General features: G+C 46.7%; 1 protein-coding gene across 2 annotated transcripts; it reads left to right on the forward strand.

Moving 5' to 3' along the window:
- Positions 1-479: 479 nt before the first annotated feature.
- SHPK (sedoheptulokinase) lies at positions 480-21,224 on the forward strand. 2 transcript variants are annotated; one of them, XM_077749665.1, is made up of 7 exons: positions 480-686; positions 5,825-5,966; positions 10,034-10,217; positions 10,763-10,915; positions 11,892-12,067; positions 15,753-15,953; positions 20,449-21,224. In XM_077749665.1, the coding sequence occupies exons 1-7, from the start codon at positions 519-521 to the stop codon at positions 20,859-20,861; spliced, it is 1,437 nt and encodes a 478-aa protein (XP_077605791.1). In that variant the 5' UTR covers positions 480-518; the 3' UTR covers positions 20,862-21,224. The 2 variants fall into 2 exon arrangements, with proteins under 2 accessions (XP_077605791.1, XP_077605792.1); XM_077749666.1 differs by lacking the exon at positions 20,449-21,224 and adding an exon at positions 16,500-16,683.
- The last annotated feature ends 327 nt before the right edge of the window (positions 21,225-21,551 follow it).

Here is a 21,551-nt window from a genome sequence, read left to right on the forward strand (position 1 = left end):
ACTCCAGCCACCTGATTCTCCGTGTACAGATTTCGGCACGATGCACTCTGGGAACTGTAGTTTAGTCGTAGCCGGGCAATCGGGCAGCGTTGGGGCGGAGCAGAGGGGCGCACGTGCCTTGGCAGGGATGAGGGCTCGGGTGTGAGGGAGAATTAGGCCCCTTTTACGGAAACAGAGACTCCTGGAGCGCCCAGGACCTCTCCGCGAATCCCGCGCTAGTTCGGTAAACGAGGTCCAGACAGCGCTGGCTGCCCTGGAGCTGAGGCCTTGAAGGACCAGGCTCTCTAGATCCCGCCTTCCACCCCTCTCCGCCTATAGTCAGGACCTGCCGCGAAGATCCGCTTTCCTTAACCAATGGGAAGGCGAGAGACCTCCATGTTGGGTGTGGCTGAAGGATTGGCAGGCGAGGCCCCGCCTCGGAGCCTTGAAGCCGGGTGGAGTGTGCGGGAGGGGGCGCTACTACTCGGACGTCAGCTGTGTGGCCCTTTGAAGCGTTGGCTGCATCGCTCTCACAGGCTATGGCTGCACGGTCGGTCATTCTCGGTGTCGACCTGGGCACTACGTCTGTGAAAGCGGCCCTGGTAGAGCCCGCGCCCGGCGACCCCTCCGGGTTCGTGGTACTGGCGAGCTGTGCCCGGGCGGCGCGGGCCGAGGCAGCGGCCCAGATCGCCGCGGCAGGGCCCCAGGTGAGGCACCGTCCTGGGGTCGCACAGCCTCGGGGACCCGCTCTCTTGCTCCTCAAAGGAGGCCTCCCTGACACCCTTTTCCTTCAAGAAAGTCTCCCCCATTTCTCCAGCCTGCCTGACCTCTCCGCCTGTCTGCTGAAGCTCCCTCAGGCCCGTTAGGCTTTACCCCAGGAGCTTTCCCACCTGCTGGCACCCAGCTCTGGCCTCGGGTGGCCTTGCTTATGTCCCTGTATCCGCGTTCTCTCTTCTCACCTTCCACTTGACCTGCGGGAAATTGTTCTTCTGTTTGTGGATTGGCCTCAGGCCTCCCTCTTGTTCTTGCCCTCTCTGCACCTCACACCTGCCAGGGTCCTCAAGTTCAGGATTCAGTTTGTTCCCCAGGGCAGAGTCTGGATTTTCCTCAGGAACTAAGAGGAAGAATCAGGGCCGAAGCGGCTCTTCTGATTCTGCAGGGGTGGAATGTGGACTGGGACATTCAAACACTTGGTCAGAAAAAGACGCCAGGTCCCAAAAGCTGAGACACCTTGGCGGAAGGACTGCGGAGACAGAAAGACAGGAGAGAGAAGCCGATTAAAATGTTAGGAAAAGATCCGATTGATCATCATACATTAAAACTAGTGTCTTGTGAAAGCTATAAGGTAGAAATGGAGAATTTCAGCACAATGGGAGATGTGGGCTCAGAAAGATCATCAGTTCTTAGAGCTGGATTCCATTAATTCCCTGAAAAAGGGAGCTCTATGTTCAGTTAACGGACAATAGAAATTAATATCCAGGAACTTTCTGTGTAACCTTTGGACTGTTTTCCCCTGGATCTCTGCTTGTTCTCCTAGTTGAAATAGGAGGCCTCCACAGCCCCTTCCAGCCACAAACTTTGATTTCCTGAGCCATATTCCCAAGAGCTTGTTTTTCCACAATCTCTTGCCACTTATCTGGACTCAGCTCTTTACAGTTCAGAGTCCATCTTGCTCAGAAGCATTTCAGGATAAAGCATTTCAGGATAAAGATTACAGGAGCATTTTTGCATTTTCATAGACTTTCAAAATTGGTTTGGCTGGGGCATCAGGATATTTTAGAATGATTATTTCACCTCATGGACTATGAAATGGAGGCGAATTCAGCTCTGACCCTGTGGGGGCTGAGCAGCTGGGATTACAGGAAGTGGGTTTAGGCAGTCCCCTTTTCTCTTGAAATAGGGCCACTTCTTGAAAACTGTTTTCTCTGCTTCCCCCAGCATTCAGCAGGCTGTTCGGTGTTTACAGGCATGCAGTATGCCACACCTGCCTAATGAGGGGTTTAGGAGAGGCCAGTAATAACCCCCTTGCTGCTTCCACGTGTGTTTTGTGTTCTGGGACAAACGGCATTGCTGTACTTTCATCTTTAGCAGAATTTCTCAACCTTGGCACTGTTGATACTTCGGATCATTTGTGGAGAGCTGTCTCGTGCATTGGTCAGCAGCACTCCTACCCACTATATGCCAGTACACCCTTCCTACCCAGTTCCGACACCCCAAAATGTCTCCATATTGCCAAGTATACTCTAGGGGACAGAAGTCACGCCTGGGGTGAGGACCACTGACCTACAGAAATACCTGATGACTCTGTCCTCTCTTTATGTCCATGCTTTTCATTCTTAAGAAGTATTGTATAGAACAAGGCCTTGCCTGGCAGCTGTATAGAAAGTCAGGCTTTTAGGTATTTGCAACTTTGAAATACCAGGATTTTTGAGTGAATCTCTGTGACCCTTTCTGAGTTCATTGTTCCTTTCCGGGCCTCGGTTTCCTCATCTGTAAAGAGGGGTGTGGAGGAGGAGGGTTGAATGGGTTTCTAAGTTCTTTTCTCAAATCTAAAGTTCTAGGATTTCGTCTGGATGTAGAGTGATTGATGGCGAGAACCAAGGAGTGGAGGCAGCACCTTTCCTGTGCCATTGTGGGCATGCCCATTATCTGGAAGTTACTCCCTCATACTCACCGCTGAAACTCACACTAATTGCTGAGCCCTGACCGCTTCCTTGTCCCCACTCCCACCTGGCCCATTTTTCTCCTTCACTGTCCCACCCACACAACTCACACACCGTGGGCCCATTTTAAACAGTGGCTCCTCTGTCCTGGGTTGATGTGAGGCCATGTGGGAACTCTTTAAACTAGCACTGTCTGGTAGAAATTCCAGCCACAAAGTTGACCCACACCTGGAATTTCCCGTTTTCTAGTATTACAAAAAAGTAACAGCTGAAATGAATTTCAACTGCATATTTCATTTGGCCCAATGTATCCGACATGCTATCATTTCAATATATATAAATGAGTAAAAGTATTAATAAGCATTGTGCATTTTTCGTACTAAATCTGAAGTCTGGTATGTATTTTACACTTGCAACAGGTCTCAATTGAGGTGCCAGCCACGCACCTCCTCTCTGCTGGGCTCTCATTGCCCAGCCAGTGCTGCTGCAGTCTCTCCCATATAGAGTCTCGTTAGGGTCTGGGGCTGCCTCCTCTGGAAAATGATTTGTGTTCTCTCTGCACTCCTTTCCCCATCCTGCCCATCCTCACCTTTTTTTCTGTTCCTTTGCTCACGCTTGTTGGAGCCTTGTCCAAGACCAGCAGGGGCCTTGGGGCAGGAGGGCCAAGTGAGGGGTCTGTCCCAAGGAAAGGGAGGGCTGTGTGCTGCCCTGGGCAGGAAAGCCTGGGGTTTGAGGGCTCAGGCTTCAGATGCCTTTCCAAGACCAGAAGCTTTCTCAGGTCCCAGAGACCAGACATTTATTAAGAGCTGAGCCACATTTCTCTTCTGAGTTTTCCAGGGGTTCTTCTAGTTGGTAAGCTTGATTTGTGCGTTGAGGTGATTTTTACGTGCCAGAAACATTTCACTTGGGTTGAAATCAAAGTAGGTAATTTATTAAATTTATTAAATTCAGAACCCTAGTTCTTACTTAAGCTTCTAAATTTAGCTGATAAAGCTGGTTCCATTTATAAGTCTAACATGTCACTATCATTTTTGAGGGCCTCTGAATAATATTCAAGGTCATTTTTAAGTATCTTAGTTATACATTATATTTATATGTATCTATATGTATCTATATCTATATTTTAGGTACTGTAGCTGCCTGACCCACAGCTTTTCAGAATACTTAAATAATTCTTATAAATCTAATACGTTAAATGGATAACTATGTGTTCTTCAAATGCTCTTGTATGTTTAAAATGCTTTTATAAATAAACAGTAGTGAGATTTGCACTTATAATCACGAATCTAGATCAGTTACTCAATTTCACATTTTAACTTGGAGTTACAAAGGTAACCTAGGCCAAATTCTCTTAAACATATAAATTTACCTGAAATACCAAATGCTCAAAGATTTCCTTAAGCACAAATGTTAATCACATAGGTATGACTCTTTTAAACATGAATGTTTCATTCTTGATCTTTCCACTTTGAAGTCTCCTTACTCATCAAGGAAGCAGTTTTGTCACCTGGGTTACGTTTCCAAGTGTATATTTTGTGGTGGCCTCCTTAGCTTATTAAGAGTTCTTACTGATTAGAGATATCTCCTGGGATGGGATGGGATCTTGGAGTCTGATTTCTGGTCTTTAACAGGGACTTCATAATTTAGAAGAAGAGATGGTCATGGAAACCTAATTTTTTTGGTGTGAGTCATCTGCTTTTGAAGGTGTATCAGTCTCTACCTCCCATCCATTTGGATATACTGCTTGGTTGGATTTGGCATTTCGTTATCTCTAAGATCCCTAAATGTGTTTTCCCATTTGATTCCAGACACCTTTAATTTTTTTCAAATCCTGCATTCTATTCATATTCTTGTTTCTTAGGACCACTGGACTCAGAGATATTAGCATGCTATTTGATTATATCCTTAACTCTCATGATTTTGTTTGTCAAGGTTATTCTGCCTAGACAAGTTTGTAAGGAGGCAAACTAGGGGAAAAGGCAAATCGGGAAAAGATGGTCCTGACTTTCTTGAATCTCATTTCTACCCCTAAAAATCTTTCTATACTATCAGTCTCTTTCTGGGTTCCTTATATCATTGCTTAATCAATCTCCTGAAAATACAACTCTGATGATAATACTGTCCCATTCAGAAAGCCTCAAGTTCATCCCATTGGCTTTAGGAGGGGCGCAAGGTTGGCCATTGGGCTCAGCCTCTCCTCTTTTATAGCCTCATTTCCCACCACACCCTTGCATGGACAATTTCACTGTCGCTGTACCCAGGTATTCTCTGGGCTTTCTCTTTGCCTGCCTTCCCTAGTGGGTGTTTTATTCTCTTTTTTTCCCCATAAGTTTATTTATTTATTTTGAGAGAGAGAAAGAGAGAGAGAAAACATGTGTGCAAGTGGCCACGGGTGCAGGCCCGTGTGTGAGAGCCAGGGAGGGGCAGAGAGAAAGGGAGAGAGATAATCCCATGTGGGCTTCACACTGTCAGCACAGAGCCCGATGTAGGGCTTGACCTCAGGAACCATGAGATCATGACCTGAACCAAAATCCAGAGTCAGACAGTTAACTGACTGAGCCACCCATGTGTCCCTCGTCCCCCAGTGGGTGTTTGGTTTCCATGTCTAGGGCCTGGCCCTAAAAGCACTCAGGAAATGTTTGCAGTTGGATGAACTAAAGTCCAGGTAGAAGCAAAACACTACGGTTTGTCCATGAGGCCTTTCCTGGCTGCCCCTTTCCTGCCAGGTTCCTCCTGGCTGTGTTCTGTCCTGCCCCTATCCCAGTCCTCTGTACGCCTTGTGATAGACCCTGGACTTCTCTTTACATCTTGTTCTTATGTTTTCCTATCCTTAATGTTAGCCTGTCAGTTCCTGCAGCGCAGGGGCAGTGCGTTTCTTAGCTCAGACTCGCCCACGGTGGAGGGCAGAGCCTTTGCCATTTTGGAACCGCATCCGCACCGGCACCTCACCTGTGCAGGGAGGGAGTGGAATCTTGCCCAGTGCACACCTACGCCAGGCGCCGCTGGAGGTGGTGGAGAGCCGTCAGCCCCACTTGCCGTCCCTGAGCCCGGTCAGCAGGTCCTGCAAGTGACCCCAGTGGAATTAGCTGGACAGCCGCCGCCCAGGAAATCCATTGGAGCCTCTGCCTCCTCCCCCTGCCTGTGTGTGTGCCACTGCCCAGTGTGTCCTGTTCTGTTTCCAGGGACAGGAGCAGGATGTGAGCAGAATCATCCAAGCCCTAAACACATGCCTTGCTGACCTTCCTCGACAGTTGCTCCAGGACGTCTGTGGCATTGGAGTATCAGGGCAGATGCATGGAGTCATGTTTTGGAAAACAGGCCAAGGTATGCTGGGCTCCAGGGATGATCATGTGCTTCTAGCAACCACTGTGGAACAGCAAGGTGCTGCCAAGGGGTCTCCCTGAAGGATCAGGTCACCCTGCCATGGGAATGGTATGGTGCACGTTGCCTCTTGTATTTTGTGTACATCTTATCTTGTACAAATGTGTAATGAGTAAGCAAACTATCCACTCATACATTGTCTGTCCATCAGGCGGGCGAGGGAAAAGAATGAATTCTCTGTGATTCTCTGTAGGATTCAGTGGAGTGGATTTTCCACAGCTTTCTGTTTGTGTCAATGTCTCAGAGCATGAGACACTAAGAGATTAGTGTGGTTATAGGAGATGCCAAGGTGCAGTGGAAACACTTTTGAATTTAGGCATAATTTTTGTTGTTTGCCATAATCAAAATGGCAAAAAAATCAAAGATTTTTGTGATTTTAAAATTCCAGGGCATGTCATTTTTATGGGCTCAAGTGCTAAGAATTATTTAATTGGTCATCTTGTATCAGAAGGTCTGCCACAGTGCAGAGGTAGTGACCTGTTCTCTTTGGCCTCCAGGAGGAGAATTATTAAGTCAGGAAAATAACGATAGTAATTTACATGCCAGGTGCTGGGCTAAGGATGTTACCTGCATCATCACATTGAACTCTCCCGACATCTTCATGATGTAGGTTATATTGCTGTCCCCATTGTGCAGATAGAGAACTGGAGGTTCTGAGGTTAGTATGTTGAGGGTCATATGGCAGCAAGTGGGGACTCCAGCTTTTGAACCTAGGTGGGTGTGACTTCAGACACTGCGCTTTTCAAGGCCTCTTGGAGGACCAGAGCTGCACGACGGTACAACAACTCAATGAAGCCAGGAACTTCTCAACAGAATGTCCAAGGAAGGACTGGGATATTATGAGCTCCTATTACAGCAAGCATTAAAAAACTTTTTTAACTAAAAAGTTCTACACAGACATAAAAGTAGGGAGAATAGTATTATGAACTGACACACATCCATCACCCAGCTTCAAAGCTATCAACATTTTACTGCAAGTAATTTTTTAATTAAGTTTTTAAAATTTATTTTGAGAGACAGAGCATGCATGAGCTGGGGAGGGACAGAGAGAGAGGGCGAGAGAGAAACTGTCAGTGCAGAGCCAGACTCAGGGCTTGATCTCACAAATCCTGAGATCATGACCTGAGCCTCCATCAAGAGTCAGACTTTTAGCAGATGGAGCCACCCCAGCACCCCCTACTGTAGGTATTTTAAGTAGAGGATGGATGGCTACTTTGGGGGCTGTAGTTTAGGGGATTTGAACACCAAATTCACCCCTTTTGCCTGGAGAGTCAGTGATTCCAGTTCCCTTGGGCCAAGTGAGTGGTGACCTGCCTCTCAGCAGCACGACCGATGTCTAGTGCTGTGTCCTTTGATCCGTTCCCAGGAGGGGCTGGGTGACTATAGAAGCCAGTGCAGGGTCTCTCGCTTCTTCCCTCTTCCTCAGCTTCTTCCCTCCTCCTCATCTGCCTGTTGTCAAGCTGGCTGGGACCACACGAGCTGCTTGGCTCCGATCAGTAGCAGGAGGAGAAGGCAGATTAGGGTGTTAGAGCTGATCTCTCAGAGGGAGTCTAGGTTGTAAAAGCTTTTTAAACTCCTTAATTTTGCATTAACGAGAATAAATGTCCTTTTAATACTAAAACTTGCCCCAAAGAGGACAGCAGAGACCTAATGATTGTGGTCTGGTCATCTTTCTGCCCATTTCCTGGACTCTGTAACAACCACACAAACCATTGCCCACATTGTTGGAGAGAGCTGCTTAATATTTCATTGAGCCAGCCCACATGCCTCCTTGCTTTGTTTTCTGCTTCTGGGAAGGAGGGAAACCACTGTTTGCCAATGAAAATACTTGCTTAGCAGAGTTGAGTGAAGTCATATTTGGGATCAAGACATTGTGTTTTTAATGGTGGCCATGAAACAGTTTGGCTTCAGTACCTACAATGTATAAGGCTCCGTGCTTGACCCCACGGGAGACATAGAAACTAGCAGACGACGCCCTCACCTTCCAGGGTACACTCCAGGCGGTCAGCACAGACAGGCACCAGTGAGCCGAGTGGAGAGCTAATTGCCTCCATGAGGGCACAGGCCAGCCAGCGGGAGGAGAGGAAAAGCAGGGAGAGTGTCTTCTGAGAGGCCTGTGGTTATGCCTGCAGACTCCATTTCCAGGCTCAGTAAGAGCAGGAGAGAAGTGGGCATCATAAAACCAAGCTAAAAGGCAAGTGGCCTACTGGGAGAAAATGTTTGCTAGTGTGAATAATATGGGTACATAGCAAGAACTAAGGACAGAAAAAGGGCAAATGGCCCTGTGGAAAATGGGCAAAGGATACCGACAGGCAGTTCCTAGAAGAGGAAATACGAGTGGCTAATAAGCATATAACAAAATGCTCAATGTCATTAGTAATTAGGGCAGGGCAGATGAAAACAACAATGAGAAATCATTTTCCACCGACTGCATTGTAAGAAATCACAGTTTGAAAATGTCAAGGTTGGGGAATGGGGTGGAAAATGGATTTTTAAAAAATATGGCTGGTGGTAGTATAAGTTAGCATGGCGGTTTGGAGGGCAGTTTGGCAGGGCCTTTTAGAAACAAGGGGGCTGCAATGACTCAGCAGCTCTGCCACATGGAATCTGCTGAGGAAAAGGACTTTAACATGTATGTGCATGAGGAGGCGTAATCATGGTCACTCGTTGCCTCGTTAATGGTGGCGAAAACTGGCATTTAAGCTCTGGGGAATGGATGCGTAAATGGCGGTGCGCCCAGACTGTAGGAGGGTGTGTAGCAGGCAAATAGACTCAGGTACATTCATGTACACTCACATGGAAAGGCCTCCAGAACACTTGTTGGATGTTAAAAACAACCCCTAGAAGACGAAATACAGTGTAGTGCTATTTGTTTAAAAAAGAACAACAGACAAAAACAAAGTAAAATCCACCAAGCCAAACAAAATATGTTGTGTGAGTGTGAAAACTTGAGATGGTTTCCTGCAAGTGCTAACAGGGACAGGAGTGGGGCCAGGACACAGGTAGGGGTGTAAGCGGGCCTTCCTTTGGTTTTATCTGTAATATCCGAACAAGTCATACCGAGAAACCTGTGTAATTAAAAAATTGAACATATATCAATGCTTTGCCTCCCTCCCCTCAAAAAAAGAGAACAAAATGAAGAAAGAAAAAAGTTAACAAATATCAGGCCAAATTCTGAAACAGACTGCATATGAATCTTGGTTCTACCACTTAGTAGCTATGTGACCTTTGGCAAATTTTTTTAAGTTCTCTGTGCTTCGTTTTTCTTGTAAGAAGGGAGAATGATCATACCTATGTTATAAGGCTGTTATATAGATTAAATGAATTAATATTTTTTAAAAAATATTTCTATTTATTTCTAGGAGAGAGAGAGAGAGACAGCGTGAGCAGGGGAGGGTCAGAGAGAGAGGGAGACACAGACTCTGAAATAGGCTCCAGGCTCTGAGCTGGCAGCCAGCACAGAGCCCGACGCGGGGCTCGAACCCACGAACCGCGAGATCATGACCTAAGCGAAAGTCGGACGCTTAACCGACTAAGCCACCCAGGCGCCCCGAAATGAATTAATATTTTTGAAGTGCTTTGAAGAATACCTAGTACATAGTAAGGGCTCCATATTTGTTTTCCAATACAAACAAAATAAAAATCTTAGTCGAAAAAAAATTTTTTTAAAGAATCAAAGAGTTTTGAAAGCAGATAAAGGGGCTGAATAAAAGCTGTAGAAATCCAGCTTTTGGGCTGGAATAAGAATCCCAACTTTAGGGAGGCTTGGGTGGCTCAGTCAGTTGAGCATCTGACTCTTAGTTTCGGTTCAGGTCATGATCCCAGGGTCACTGGTGATGGAGCCAGGTACTAAACCCAGGTGCTCTGGTATCAGAACCCAGGCGTATGAGTGAAGCATTATCATGGGCGATAAAGTTGTGCTGTAATCTCGCTAGCAGAGTAGTCTCAAGGACATGACGTCGCTGGTCAGTTGCTCGTTTCTCTGTGTTCGGTAATCTCCTTTGTTCCAGGCTGTGAATGGACACAGGGAGGGGCCTACCCTGTGTTTGAGCCCAGAGCTGTGAGCCACCTGGTCACGTGGCAGGATGGCCGGTGTAGCAGCGAGTTCCTGGCTTCTTTGCCCCAGCCAGAGTCCCATCTCAATGTGGCCTCAGGCTTTGGCTGTGCAACCATCTTCTGGCTTTTGAAGAATAGGTATGGACAACCATTTGTGAATTGGGGCTGGATTTCCAGGGAAATGAGGGTGGCCAGGGGGCTATGCCTCCAGCCAGTCAGCATCATCACTCCACCTGCCGGAGTGTCCCTCAGTGAGGTGGCCTGGCACAGTGTGGTCACAGGACCTAGACTTGGTGTAGAACTGCTTCATTTCTCAGAAGGCTTGGTTATCTGATTCTAACCAGGAGGGGGAAAGAACAGGGCAGAGAGGACAAGGGACTTGCCAAGGGTCACGTGGTGAGTTCAGAGTGGGATCAGGGCTGCTGAGAACGGCCGATGTCCTGCTTTCCCAAGCATGATGCATCCTCCCCTGAGACCACTTCCCTAAGGCTGATTTCAGCCAGCTGTGCTGAGTGGCTGGGAGGTCCTCACCCCAGGAGGTTTACTTGTTGGGGATCCACAGCATGTGGGGAGCTGGCTGCCACCCGGCTATGCCATGTCTAGTCCACTGCCTGCAGGTAGGTGTGGCACCTGCTTTCAAGTTGCTATTAAACCATGTTGAACTGTTTTTGATATGAAACTAGCCCAGAGTTCCTGAAGTCCTATGATGCAGCGGGCACCATCCATGACTATGTGGTTGCCATGCTGTGTGGCTTGCCAAGATCCCTGATGTGCGACCAGAATGCTGCTAGCTGGGGATATTTCAACACTCAGAGCCAAAGCTGGAACTCGGAAATGTGAGTATATTGTTGCAGGCCGGCTCCAGGCTGAAGGGCAGAGTCTCTAATGCAAGAGCTTCAGTGGGTTTGCCCATTCGGGAAGAGTGGAGGATTCCCAGAGGCCAGGAATCAAGTTCCAATGCCCCTTAGCCTGTTTCAGGCACCAGGTATGGGTGTGCCCGGCTGTAAGTGAACCCTTGGAGGGGTTACCCTGTACGCCATGCTGTCCTCCTCTTCCACAATTGCCCAGACCTACGTTGGGCTCCCTAGAGTCTGTGACTCAGCCCTAGCCCATAGATTTCAAAGAATAACTTTCACTGTAATAAAGCTTAAAATAAAGTTAAAAAATGGAAGTAGCAGTCTTGAGTCTTAAAAGTTCTTTTTAAGCACTCTTTTGCCTTTTCAGATCCAGAAATCCAGTGCCCTATAAGTTCACTTCCTTCAGGGTCCAAATTCTGAGCTCTGTAATAAAACAAAAAGCACCTGGTAGTTCAGGTAAAGGAGTTTCTAGCATGTTTTATAAAATTGACAGCCCCATGTTCACTAACCCCGAGTGACAAATGCGCTTGGTATTCATCAGGAGACTGATGGATTTGACTTTGGTTTGGCCTGTGCTAACTGACTGTGACTTTGTGCTGAAACCCTATGCCCCTTTACAGAGTATTTGTGTTCCCTTCAAACATAGGAGGCTGAGTGGTGACGATATCTGACTCTCATCTAATCCTTCCTGATCACTCCCGCTTGCACTGGTTGTTTTCTTTCCTGGAAGGCCAATCCCAAGCTTTTGAAAGCCAGTGTTCACTCTAAAAAAAATGCAAGTCTACTTCTTATAGTTTTAAAAAAGCCAAAGAGGCCCTCTATGAAAACACTGGATTCTACTCTCCCTTCCCGAATGTGTATCCTTTAGTGCTCTCCTTTGTTGAGTTTCCCGGAAACAACAGAGGCGGAAAAAACCCAGTGCCCGGCAAATACACTGTCCATTTTTGGATTGCAGATTGAGGACCTCGGGGTTTCCCATCCACCTGCTCCCAGCCGTCACTGAGGCAGGCAGCGTGGCGGGCAGAACTTCCTGTGCCTGGTTTGGAATCCCAAAGGGGACCCAGGTGGGCGTGGCCTTGGGGGATTTACAGGCTTCCGTCTATTCCTGTATGGCTCGAAGGACAGATGCAGGTAAGTCTTTGTTCTCTTCCCTCCTCAGACTTCTACTGGTGCCTCCTAAGCTCCAGGTCTGTGTGAGGGTGCAAGGGGCACATGTAACCAATAGCCTCGGCGTCCTGTTGTTTTTGTTATTCTGTAAACATGAAAAACAGCCTCATTTCCTATAGGTTCTGAAGCCCCTCCCCTGGGAGCTTGCAATCCTGTAGGGCAAGTTCTGTCCCTGACCACAGTCTCTGCTTTTCCTCTCCACAGCCAGGTAAGGGAAATGACGCTTTCTTGTTGACTGATTGCCGTGTAACTCTGTGACCAAGAAAATAGATGAGTAGAGTAGGGCTTTTGTTACTGCGTTTGTCAATGAAAGTTCCACCCCATCTGATTAGAAACGCAGAGTCTTTTCTATATTCAATGTAAGAGAGTCACAGTGAGATGGAGGCTGCAGTCTAAGGCAGGGCTTGGCCAACTTTTTCTATAAAGGGCCAGATGGTAAACCCATTAGGCTCTGTAGGCCATATCGTTTCTATCATAGCTACCTAACTCTGCTGTTGGAGCATGAAAGCAGCATAGCCAATACATAAATGAAAGGGTGTAGCTGTGTTCCGATAAAACCTTATTTATAGACACTGAAATGTGAATTTCATAGAATTTTCATGTGTCATGAAATTTTCTTCTCCTTTTGATTTCTTTTCAACCATTTAAAAATGTAAGAACATGCCACTGGGATTGTAAAATGCTGCAGCCCCTTCGGAAAACAGCCTGGCAGTTCCTCAAAAGTTACTCCAGGGTAATGGAGTTACCATGTGAGCCAGCAATTCCACTCCCGCGTGCACATGACTGAGAGACCTGGAAACACGTGTCCACACAAACAGGTGTCCACACTTCTCCCAGATGTTCCTAGCAGCATTGTTCATAACAACTCATAATTCAAAAAGTAGAAACAATCCAAACTCCCACCAACTGATAAATGGATTTAAAAAGTGTGCCATATCCACACAGCTAAAATGCCACAACGTGGGAGTAAAAGGGGGGAATGAAAGAAGCCAGTTCCAAAAGGCTGCATATCGTGTTTCCATTCCTGTGAAACGTCCAGAACAGGCCAATCCGTAGAGACAGACAGCAGATGAATGGGTGCCGGGGTCGGGGGCAGCCTTGATTGCTGGTGGGTACAGAGTCTCTCTTTGGAGTGATAAAAATGTTTTAAAATTAGATAGTGGTGATGGTTGCACAACTGTGAATATACTAAAAACCACTGAATTATACCCTTTAAAAGGTTGCTTTTAATGGCAAATTTGTGTGAATTACATCTCAATAAAGCTATTCTTTAAAAAAATGTGGAAGCTGTTCTTAGCTCCCAGACCATATAAAAACACATAGCCGGGTGGATATGGTCTATGGGCTATTGTTTGCCCCTCCCCAGTCTAGGGGAGAATTGAGGCTTGCCTGGCCAAGCAGGTGGTTGCAGGATGGGGGTTTCATTTGACCCTCACGGCAGCCTGGCTGAGCGAGTCCACTCGGGGAGGCCCTCCTTGTTACCAAGGGGAATGGAGAATTCATTCATCTTATCTGAATTCTCTTTGTTATCACATCTTTTTTTTTTTTTTGTATATCAGATAGAACTATTACACTTCAACCCTGACTTTAAAAAGTCTGGCTAGCCTTCTCTTGTATGTAGTGTATTTCTATTTCATGGCATTTTCCTTTCCTTTCCTTTCCTTTCCTTTCCTTTCCTTTCCTTTCCTTTCCTTTCCTTTCCTTTCCTTCCTCCCCCCGTGTGTCTCCCTGTCTCTCTCTGTTTCTTTCTTTCTTTTTTAATGTTTGTTTATTTTTGAGAGAGAGACCGAGCATGAACAGGGGAGGGGCAGAGAGAGGGACACACAGAATCCAAAGTAGGCTCCAGGCTCTGAGCTGTTAGCACAGAGCCCACGAGGCAGGGCTCAAGTCCACAAACCTTGATATCATGACTTGAGTGGAAGTCAGATACTCTGATGCCACCCAGGCACCCCTACTTTATGGTATTCTTATTATTTTGTTTTGGGTAGTAATTCCTCATTCAAGATTAGCTGAGAGGGAAAAGTGAAATTCTGCCCATTTTGTTGGCCCTTATATGTGATAAAGACTTTTAAGATTAAAAGTTGTTCAAAACTGTCTTTTCTCCCAAATTTTCAACTAAAATCAATGCTCTGGGAATATATGCTAAGTTTATTCTGTGACTTTTAATTTTCCCAATACACCATCTCTTACCTTATATCCTTTCATGTCAAAGTATGACTGTCAGGGAACTCATGTGGGCTTTGGAGCCCAGTCCACAGGCCTGGGTTGGAATTTAGCCCCTCTCCTTCTTCTGGTATGGCCTTGAGAGGGTGGCTTTCCTTTCTGAGCCTTTGTCATCATCTATAATGAGGGTGACGATACCTTTCTTAAGTGGCAGTTGTGGTGACACAGTGCGCTGGTGCCTCTAAAGAGCCTGGCTCTTTCTAACTACTCTGGTGGTTTTCAAATCACAGGCTGTTCCCTTGACGGAGGGCTCTCCTGTGCCTGGACGTAAATGTGCGTCCTACATAGTAAGTGAGGGACTAGTCAAGTGGGAAGAAGATAAGAATTAGCTCCCTCTTCAGTGAGTTGGTTGTAGTCTCTGGTTCCAGATTGTGGCTGCTGGCTGTACTCAGTTGTGCTGTGTCTAAGGGCAAGGTTGGTTGGCCTCCACCCTTGACACCTCCACTTCAGGGGACAAGTAGAGGGCATGTTGCTTCTCGTAAAGAGTCATGGTGAAAGGCTTGATGTAGCAGAAAGTAAGGGTATTGGCTTTCTGTGATTTGTTTTCAGTCTCCTTGCTTCAAACCCCCAGCAGACAGGAAAGTTCAATGCTGACCTCAGTTATTTCAGACCCCAACAGACTGAGAAGAACAGGCTTTTTGGCCATGTCGTGTGAGAAGAGGAAGAGAAGATACTCCTAGAACAGCCCACAGGCCCTGGCCTCAGTCCGGAGGAGAAACTCATTCCTCTGTGCTGGGTCTGGGAGCTTTTCCCCTGCTGATAGAAGAAGGTTAAGAGGAATGCCATGGAAATGAGAAGGAAGTGGTGCTTGCCGAAAATGAGTGAAACCTCCCCAGAGAGTTAAATACTGGGGCTGAGCTCTTACTCCCTGCAAATATTTGTCTATTGCTGAGTAACAAATCACCCCAATATTCAGTAGCCTAAGACAGCAAACATTATCTCTCGTAGTTTCTGAAGAGTCAGGAGTCTGCATGTGGCTGGGGGTCTGGCTCAAGGTCTCTCATGAAACTACAATTAAGCTGTTGCCCCACTGGCACTGCAGTCATCCAAAGGCTCGACCAGGCCAGGCCTACTTACCAGCTCATTCTTGGGGTTCTTGGCAGGAGGCCTCCGTTTTTTGCCACATGGGCTCCTGCACAGGGCTGCTCCTGACATGGTGCCTGCATTTCCCCAGAAGTGATCCAAGACAGAAGCTGCAGTGACTTCTTGTGACCTGTTCTCTAAAGTCACACATGGTCACTTCTGGAAGTCACTGGGTCCAGCCCACACCCGGGGGGTGGGAGGGGGGATTAGGTTCTACCTCCTGAAAGGAGGAGTACCAAGACTTTGTGGACCAGCACATTCTCCTGTTGTGACTTGCCGTGTTGTGACTTGTGACCTCTGAGTCAGCCTGACAGCCCTAACTTCTGCTTTCTTTGGACCCTAGTTCTCAACATCAGCACCTCTGTCCAGTTGGCAACCTCCATGCCTCCAGGGTTCCAGCCGGCACAGACTCCAGACCCAGCAGCTCCAGTCACTTATTTCCCGTACTTTGACAGGACCTACTTGGCAGTGGCAGCGTCGCTCAATGGGGGCAACGTGTTGGCCACGTTTGTCCACATGCTGGTACAGTGGATGGCCGATCTAGGTAAGGAGTTGCCCACACAGTGATGTTTTCTCTGCTCGTCCTTTCTATGTGGCAGTGTCTTGGTGCTGAGTGTGTTATTTAAGTTTCTAGATTCATGTGTCAGACCCAGCCAGGCTCCAGAACATTCCTTCCTTCCTTAGGGACCTGGATGTGTACACTTTCCTTCCTCTCATCTTCTGAGCTGCCATCACCTATAGTTTTTTTGTTTTGTTTTGTTTTGTTTTTGAGGGGGCACCTTCTCCCCTAACCTTGACTATGGAATATGATAATAGTGTCTCAGCTCTCCCCTTCCCCACTGGTCACCTTCTCTGGCAAGTAGCTCCCAGGTCCCTTGTGTTTGAAGTTTCCTTCTGATGACTTCAGACAGCTGAAAATAAAATGATCAAATGTGGATGGTATTTGACAGTATTGTAAAATCCTCTTGGCACTTAGGCCTGGCAAGTCGTTCCTGACTCCCTTTCTTGGAAGGGTCCCTGGAAACTCTGATGCCCTCCTGCTTTCTTCAGGGTAGAATCGATCAGGCCTCTCTCTGCTCTTCATTTTCAGGGAAACCTGCAACCTCCTTCTTCCAGAAGAGGTTTTCTTTCCAAGCACCTAAGGTAGAAATGAAATTTCTGGTCAACCATGCAGGTCTGGGGAAATCATGTTCATCAGGTGCACTGGTCCACATGTAGGAGCTCTGAATCAGGTCATTCTGGGAACCTCTCAGCACAGTGTAACAAGGTGAGGCACAGGCAGCAGGGAGCCCATGGGAAGTGCATACTGCTTGTGCTGACAAGCATCGTGACCCAGTTCAGTCTGCTCTCAGGCTGGCCAGGGATGTCAGGATTTCAGGGGAATTCTGCCCCCATTGGCCGAGATCCCCTCAGGAACGCTTCATTAAAAGAACAGAACTCTCTTGTCTTGCATCAGAAAAGGTTTTTAAGAACCAGTCACCAGAACCTTCAGGCAAGCCCTGTATTTAGATACTGGTTTAACTGGATGACCCTGTCAATTGTTGACTGGGTTGACTAGTATTTCTCTTTATAAAGAAGTGACTGTTGGGGTGCCTGGGTGGCTCAGTCAGTTAAGCTCAGGTCATGATCTCACAGCCTGTGAGTTCGAGCCTGGTGTCGGGCTCTGTGCTAACAGCTCAGAGCCTGGAGCCTGCTTCAGATTCTGTGTCTCCCTTTCTTTCTGCCCCTCACTCACTCACACTCTGTCTCTCAAAAATTAATAAACATTAAACATTTTTTATAAAAATAAAAACAGAAGTGACTGTTATTTTTACCCCTGAAAGATATGGTAATATTTAATTTCTCTGTAAGATCCTTTCAAAAAGAAAAGTCTTTTGCATTTTCATGGTTCTTATTTTGATGAAACTGAGTACTTTGATGAAACTTTAGTATTGCATGTAGCTTAACCTTTTATAAAATTTCTTCGCTTATGCCATTTGATTAAAAAATATATAGATGCAAATACAACAAAGTTTATTCACGTAAAAGACATTACATTTATTAACCAGAAATGAAAATATTAAAGCATAAGATGTAAAAATTAAACTCTCTCTATTCATAATACCCTAGGTTTGTGTTATTTTCCAGAAGTTGGAAAACAGGGAGTTCCATCCTCGTGCAGTTTAGAGCAGGGACCCTGGAGCCAGGTGGCCTGGGTTTGAATCCCAGTGCCACCACCTCATTGTGCCTTTGGACAGGTTACTTATCCCATCTGTTCTTCATTTTCCTTGTCTGAAAAGAGATCCTAGTACCTACATCTGAGGACAGCAAGGATCAAATGAGTTATGATGCAAAGCACTTAGGATGATGTCTGGCCCATAGTAAGTGTGATACAAATTGCTTGTGTGGTGGTTGCTACCCAGGAAAGTGGCCTCAGTTCTCAGCTCTGTCCTAAGTCATTATGTGGCCTTGGCAGGTCCTTTCCCTTCTGTGTTTTTCCAGCTCCGATGGTCTATGTTTCTAAGCCCATGATGTGAACATCTGGCAGCTCAGCATTTAGACTGTGATGAGGTGGTAAGCCAAGGGATGCAGATGCAGGGCTAGGGGCCAGGGCTCTCTGGTCTCTGCTGCTGTACACCTTCCTTCAGATGCTCCCCAAGCCTGGGGTTGTGGCCCAAGAGTTCCCCAGTGGGGAAGAACACTTTATTTTAACATCTTCTTAACATTCCTTTGGGACTTTTTATTAAGGGTATACAAGCACATTGTTCATTGTTTGTTTTCTTTTTAACTCTAGACTTTCTTTGCTTTTGAAAGTTTTCCACTTATGTCTTTTTTTATGTTCCAGGATCCAATTCAGGAACCACATTGCATTTAATCATCACATCTCCTTAGTCTCCCTGCTTTCTATTTTTTTTAAGCTTTTATTTATTTAAGTAATCTCTACACGCAGCCTGAGGCTGAAACTCATGGCCCCACGATCAAGAGTAACATGTTCCTCTGACTGAGCCAGCTGGACGCCCCTCTCTGCTTTCTATTTGGTTGATCTGTTTTTTCTTTTTCATCTCCCTTCCCTTTCTTCCCACCAGTCTCATGGTTTTATATTCTTCATCTATTCTTTTAGAAGTTTCTAACTGTGTTTCCTAAGATATAGAGAGATAATCCCTCCTGCACGTTGTGGTGCTGGTGTAAACCAGGCCTGCTTCTAAGGGCGAGTATGATGTGCATATCTTTTGAACCAGAAGTTCTTTTCCAAGGACTCAGTCCTACAGATTTACACGCTTGTACACACATGCTAGGGTATTCACCAAGCACATGAGTTTTCTGAGATTTTAGTAGAATTTGTAGACAGAGAGGAAAGACACATTCATTCTGGCATTTTAATTTTTTTTTAAGTAGGTGCTGTGCCCAACGTGGGGCTTGAACTTACAACCCTGATATCAAGAGTCACATGTTCTACGGACTGAACCAGCCAGGTGTCCCTATTCTGATGTATTTAACCAGAGTCTTGCTGATCACATTTTGGCTATGATATTTAAATTATTTCTCTATCCCTCTCTCTTCATTCGAGAGTGTGTATAAGTTGAATTTGTATAAGTTAAATGTGTTGCCAATGAGGCTCCATGGTGACTCTGGGGTGGAGGCTGTCAGAAGTGGCCTGCCCATTGGAAACACTTGTGGAATTAAAAAAAAAAATTCTTTCAATGTTTATTTATTTTTGAGAAACAGAGAGACAGATCACAAGCAGGGAAGGGACAGAGAGAGAGAGGGACACACAGAATTGGAAGCAGGCTCCAGGCTCTGAGCTGTCAGCATACACCCCTACATGGGGCTTGAACGCATGAACTGTAAGATCATGACCTGAGCCAAAGTCGGACGCTTAGTCAATTGAGCCACCCAAGTGTCTCTAAAAAAAAAAATTTTTTTTTAAGTTTATTGATTTACTTTGAGAGAGAGAGAGAGAGAGAGAGACCACTAGCCAGGGAGGGACAGAGAGAGATGGAGAGAGAGAATCCCAAATAGGCTCCATGCTCGGTGGGAACCTGACACAGGGCTCAGTTTCATGACCAGGAGATCATGACCATGGGATCATGACCTGAGCTGAAATCAAGAGTTGGACGCTTAACTGGGGAGCCACTCAGGCGCCCATGCTTGTGGGGTTTTTAAAACAATGTTGATGTCCTAGTCCTGCCTGTAGGATGCTGATGATTTGGCTGTGGGATGGGATGGGGTAGTGGGAACTTTTATAAAAGTTCCTCAGGTGATTCTTAGCCCCTCAAGTGTTGGTAAGCACTGATCTAGAACCTTCTACTTCAAAAGTGTGGTCCTTGGGCCAGCAGTGCTGAGTTCTAGCAGTGGATAATAAATATAGAATCTCGGGGCCTGCCCCAGCCACATTGAGTCAGAAGCTGCATTTTAATAAGATCCCTAAGTGATTCATATGCATATTCAAATGTGAGAAGCATTGGTCTAGACTGGTGGTTTTCAACCTCTGCTGAAGGTTGGGCTAGATTGTGATCAGCACTGTGATCCTGGGATTTCTATGACACTGCTAATGAGTCTAGTAGCAGCTGTGATGATGCTTTTTTTTTTTTTTTAAGTTTATTTTTGAGAGAGACTGGGGGAGGGGCAGAGAGACAGGGAGAGAGAGAATCCCAAGCAGAGTCCCATGTGGGGCTTGAACTCACGAACTATGAGATCATGACCTGAGCCAAGATCAAGAAGAGTTGGATGCTTAACTGACTGAGCCACCCAGGTGCCCCGTGATGATGCTTTTTGATCAGTGTATTCAATGTTCCCCTTGGGAGCACTGTTGTGGGATGATTAGTTGTGAGAAGGTTAGGGCCTACAGCAACACTTAAGAGATCTCTCCCTGAGCTCTAGGCTGGGGTCTGGGGCAGAGCACAGCTAGCCAGACATTGTGAGTCCCTGAGCCAGGAAACATCCAGCCCTGATCAGAAGCAGCAAGAACGATCTCTGCCCCCTGGGAATTCTATACTGTCTCAGACTGCAGCATCGGATGGGGTGCATGAACTCACACAGGTCTTTTCTGTTCCTGGAAGGTCTGGAGGTCGAAGAATCCACTGTGTATTCGCGCATGATCCAGGCAGCTGCACAGCAGAGAGACACTTGTCTAACTATCACTCCAACGGTGTTGGGCGAGAGGCACCTGCCGGACCAGCTGGCCTCAGTGACCAGAATCTCCTCCTCTGATCTCTCCCTGGGTCATGTGACCCGGGCCCTGTGCCGAGGCATTGTTCAAAACCTGCACTCCATGCTTCCGTTTCAACAGCTCAAGGAGTGGGGTGTGGATCGGGTGATTGGCAGTGGGAGTGCGCTGTCCAGGAACGAGGTTCTGAAGCAGGAGGTGCAGAGGGCTTTCCCTTTCCCAGTGTCCTTTGGACAGGATGTGGATGCAGCTGTGGGGGCAGCTCTGGTCATGCTCCAGAGAAACCTTAACCAGAGGGAGTCTTAGTGCATTCTTTGGCCAAAGGACTTGCAGATTTTATCTAATTAATAATTCTCTCATGACCCTGGGGTCATCCTTTTCTTGGACAGTTTTGTGGGCAGCTTTTAAGCAAAGCTTATTCTCAGGGCACCATGTTGACCAAGAACCCACCTTCAGGGCACACTAATAATGCAGCCAGGACTCATCACCTAGGTCCCAAATCAGTGCTTTCCAAAAGAGACTCACCTGGGACCTGGTCACAAATATAAATATGCAAGAGAGAGAGAGAGAGAAAGAAAAGGGACAGTAGCCCAGCATCCTGGTCAGCAGGCTTGTCTGTGATTCACCTGTAGACAAAGAGAAAATAAATGTGGATTTTAGACACCAAAATGTCTGGTGGCTGTGGGCTCAAAGAAGACCCCNAGACTTGGGTCACATGCACTGTTAGAAAAGTCCTTCCCTACTGGATTGTACCATGTAACCCTGAGGTCCCTTTCTCACTCTTGTTTTCCCTCGGCCACAGCTGGTTAGCTGAGGGGGTGGCCCAGGACAATAAAACAGACGGGCTGAGATGAAGATGCAGGGGTCTGTGCTGGCCTTCTCATCAGGTACTCCCCTCTCCAGGGACAGCCTACTGCACTGGAGCTGCTCCAGATCCTTAACACAACTGGCTCGAAGGCACAGAACTAGGAAGGAAAGGTGGGTGGCATGACCAGC

This window comes from Crocuta crocuta, unplaced genomic scaffold (assembly GCF_008692635.1).
Source record: "Crocuta crocuta isolate KB4526 unplaced genomic scaffold, BGI_CrCroc_1.0 scaffold149, whole genome shotgun sequence".
NCBI lineage: Eukaryota > Metazoa > Chordata > Mammalia > Carnivora > Hyaenidae > Crocuta > Crocuta crocuta.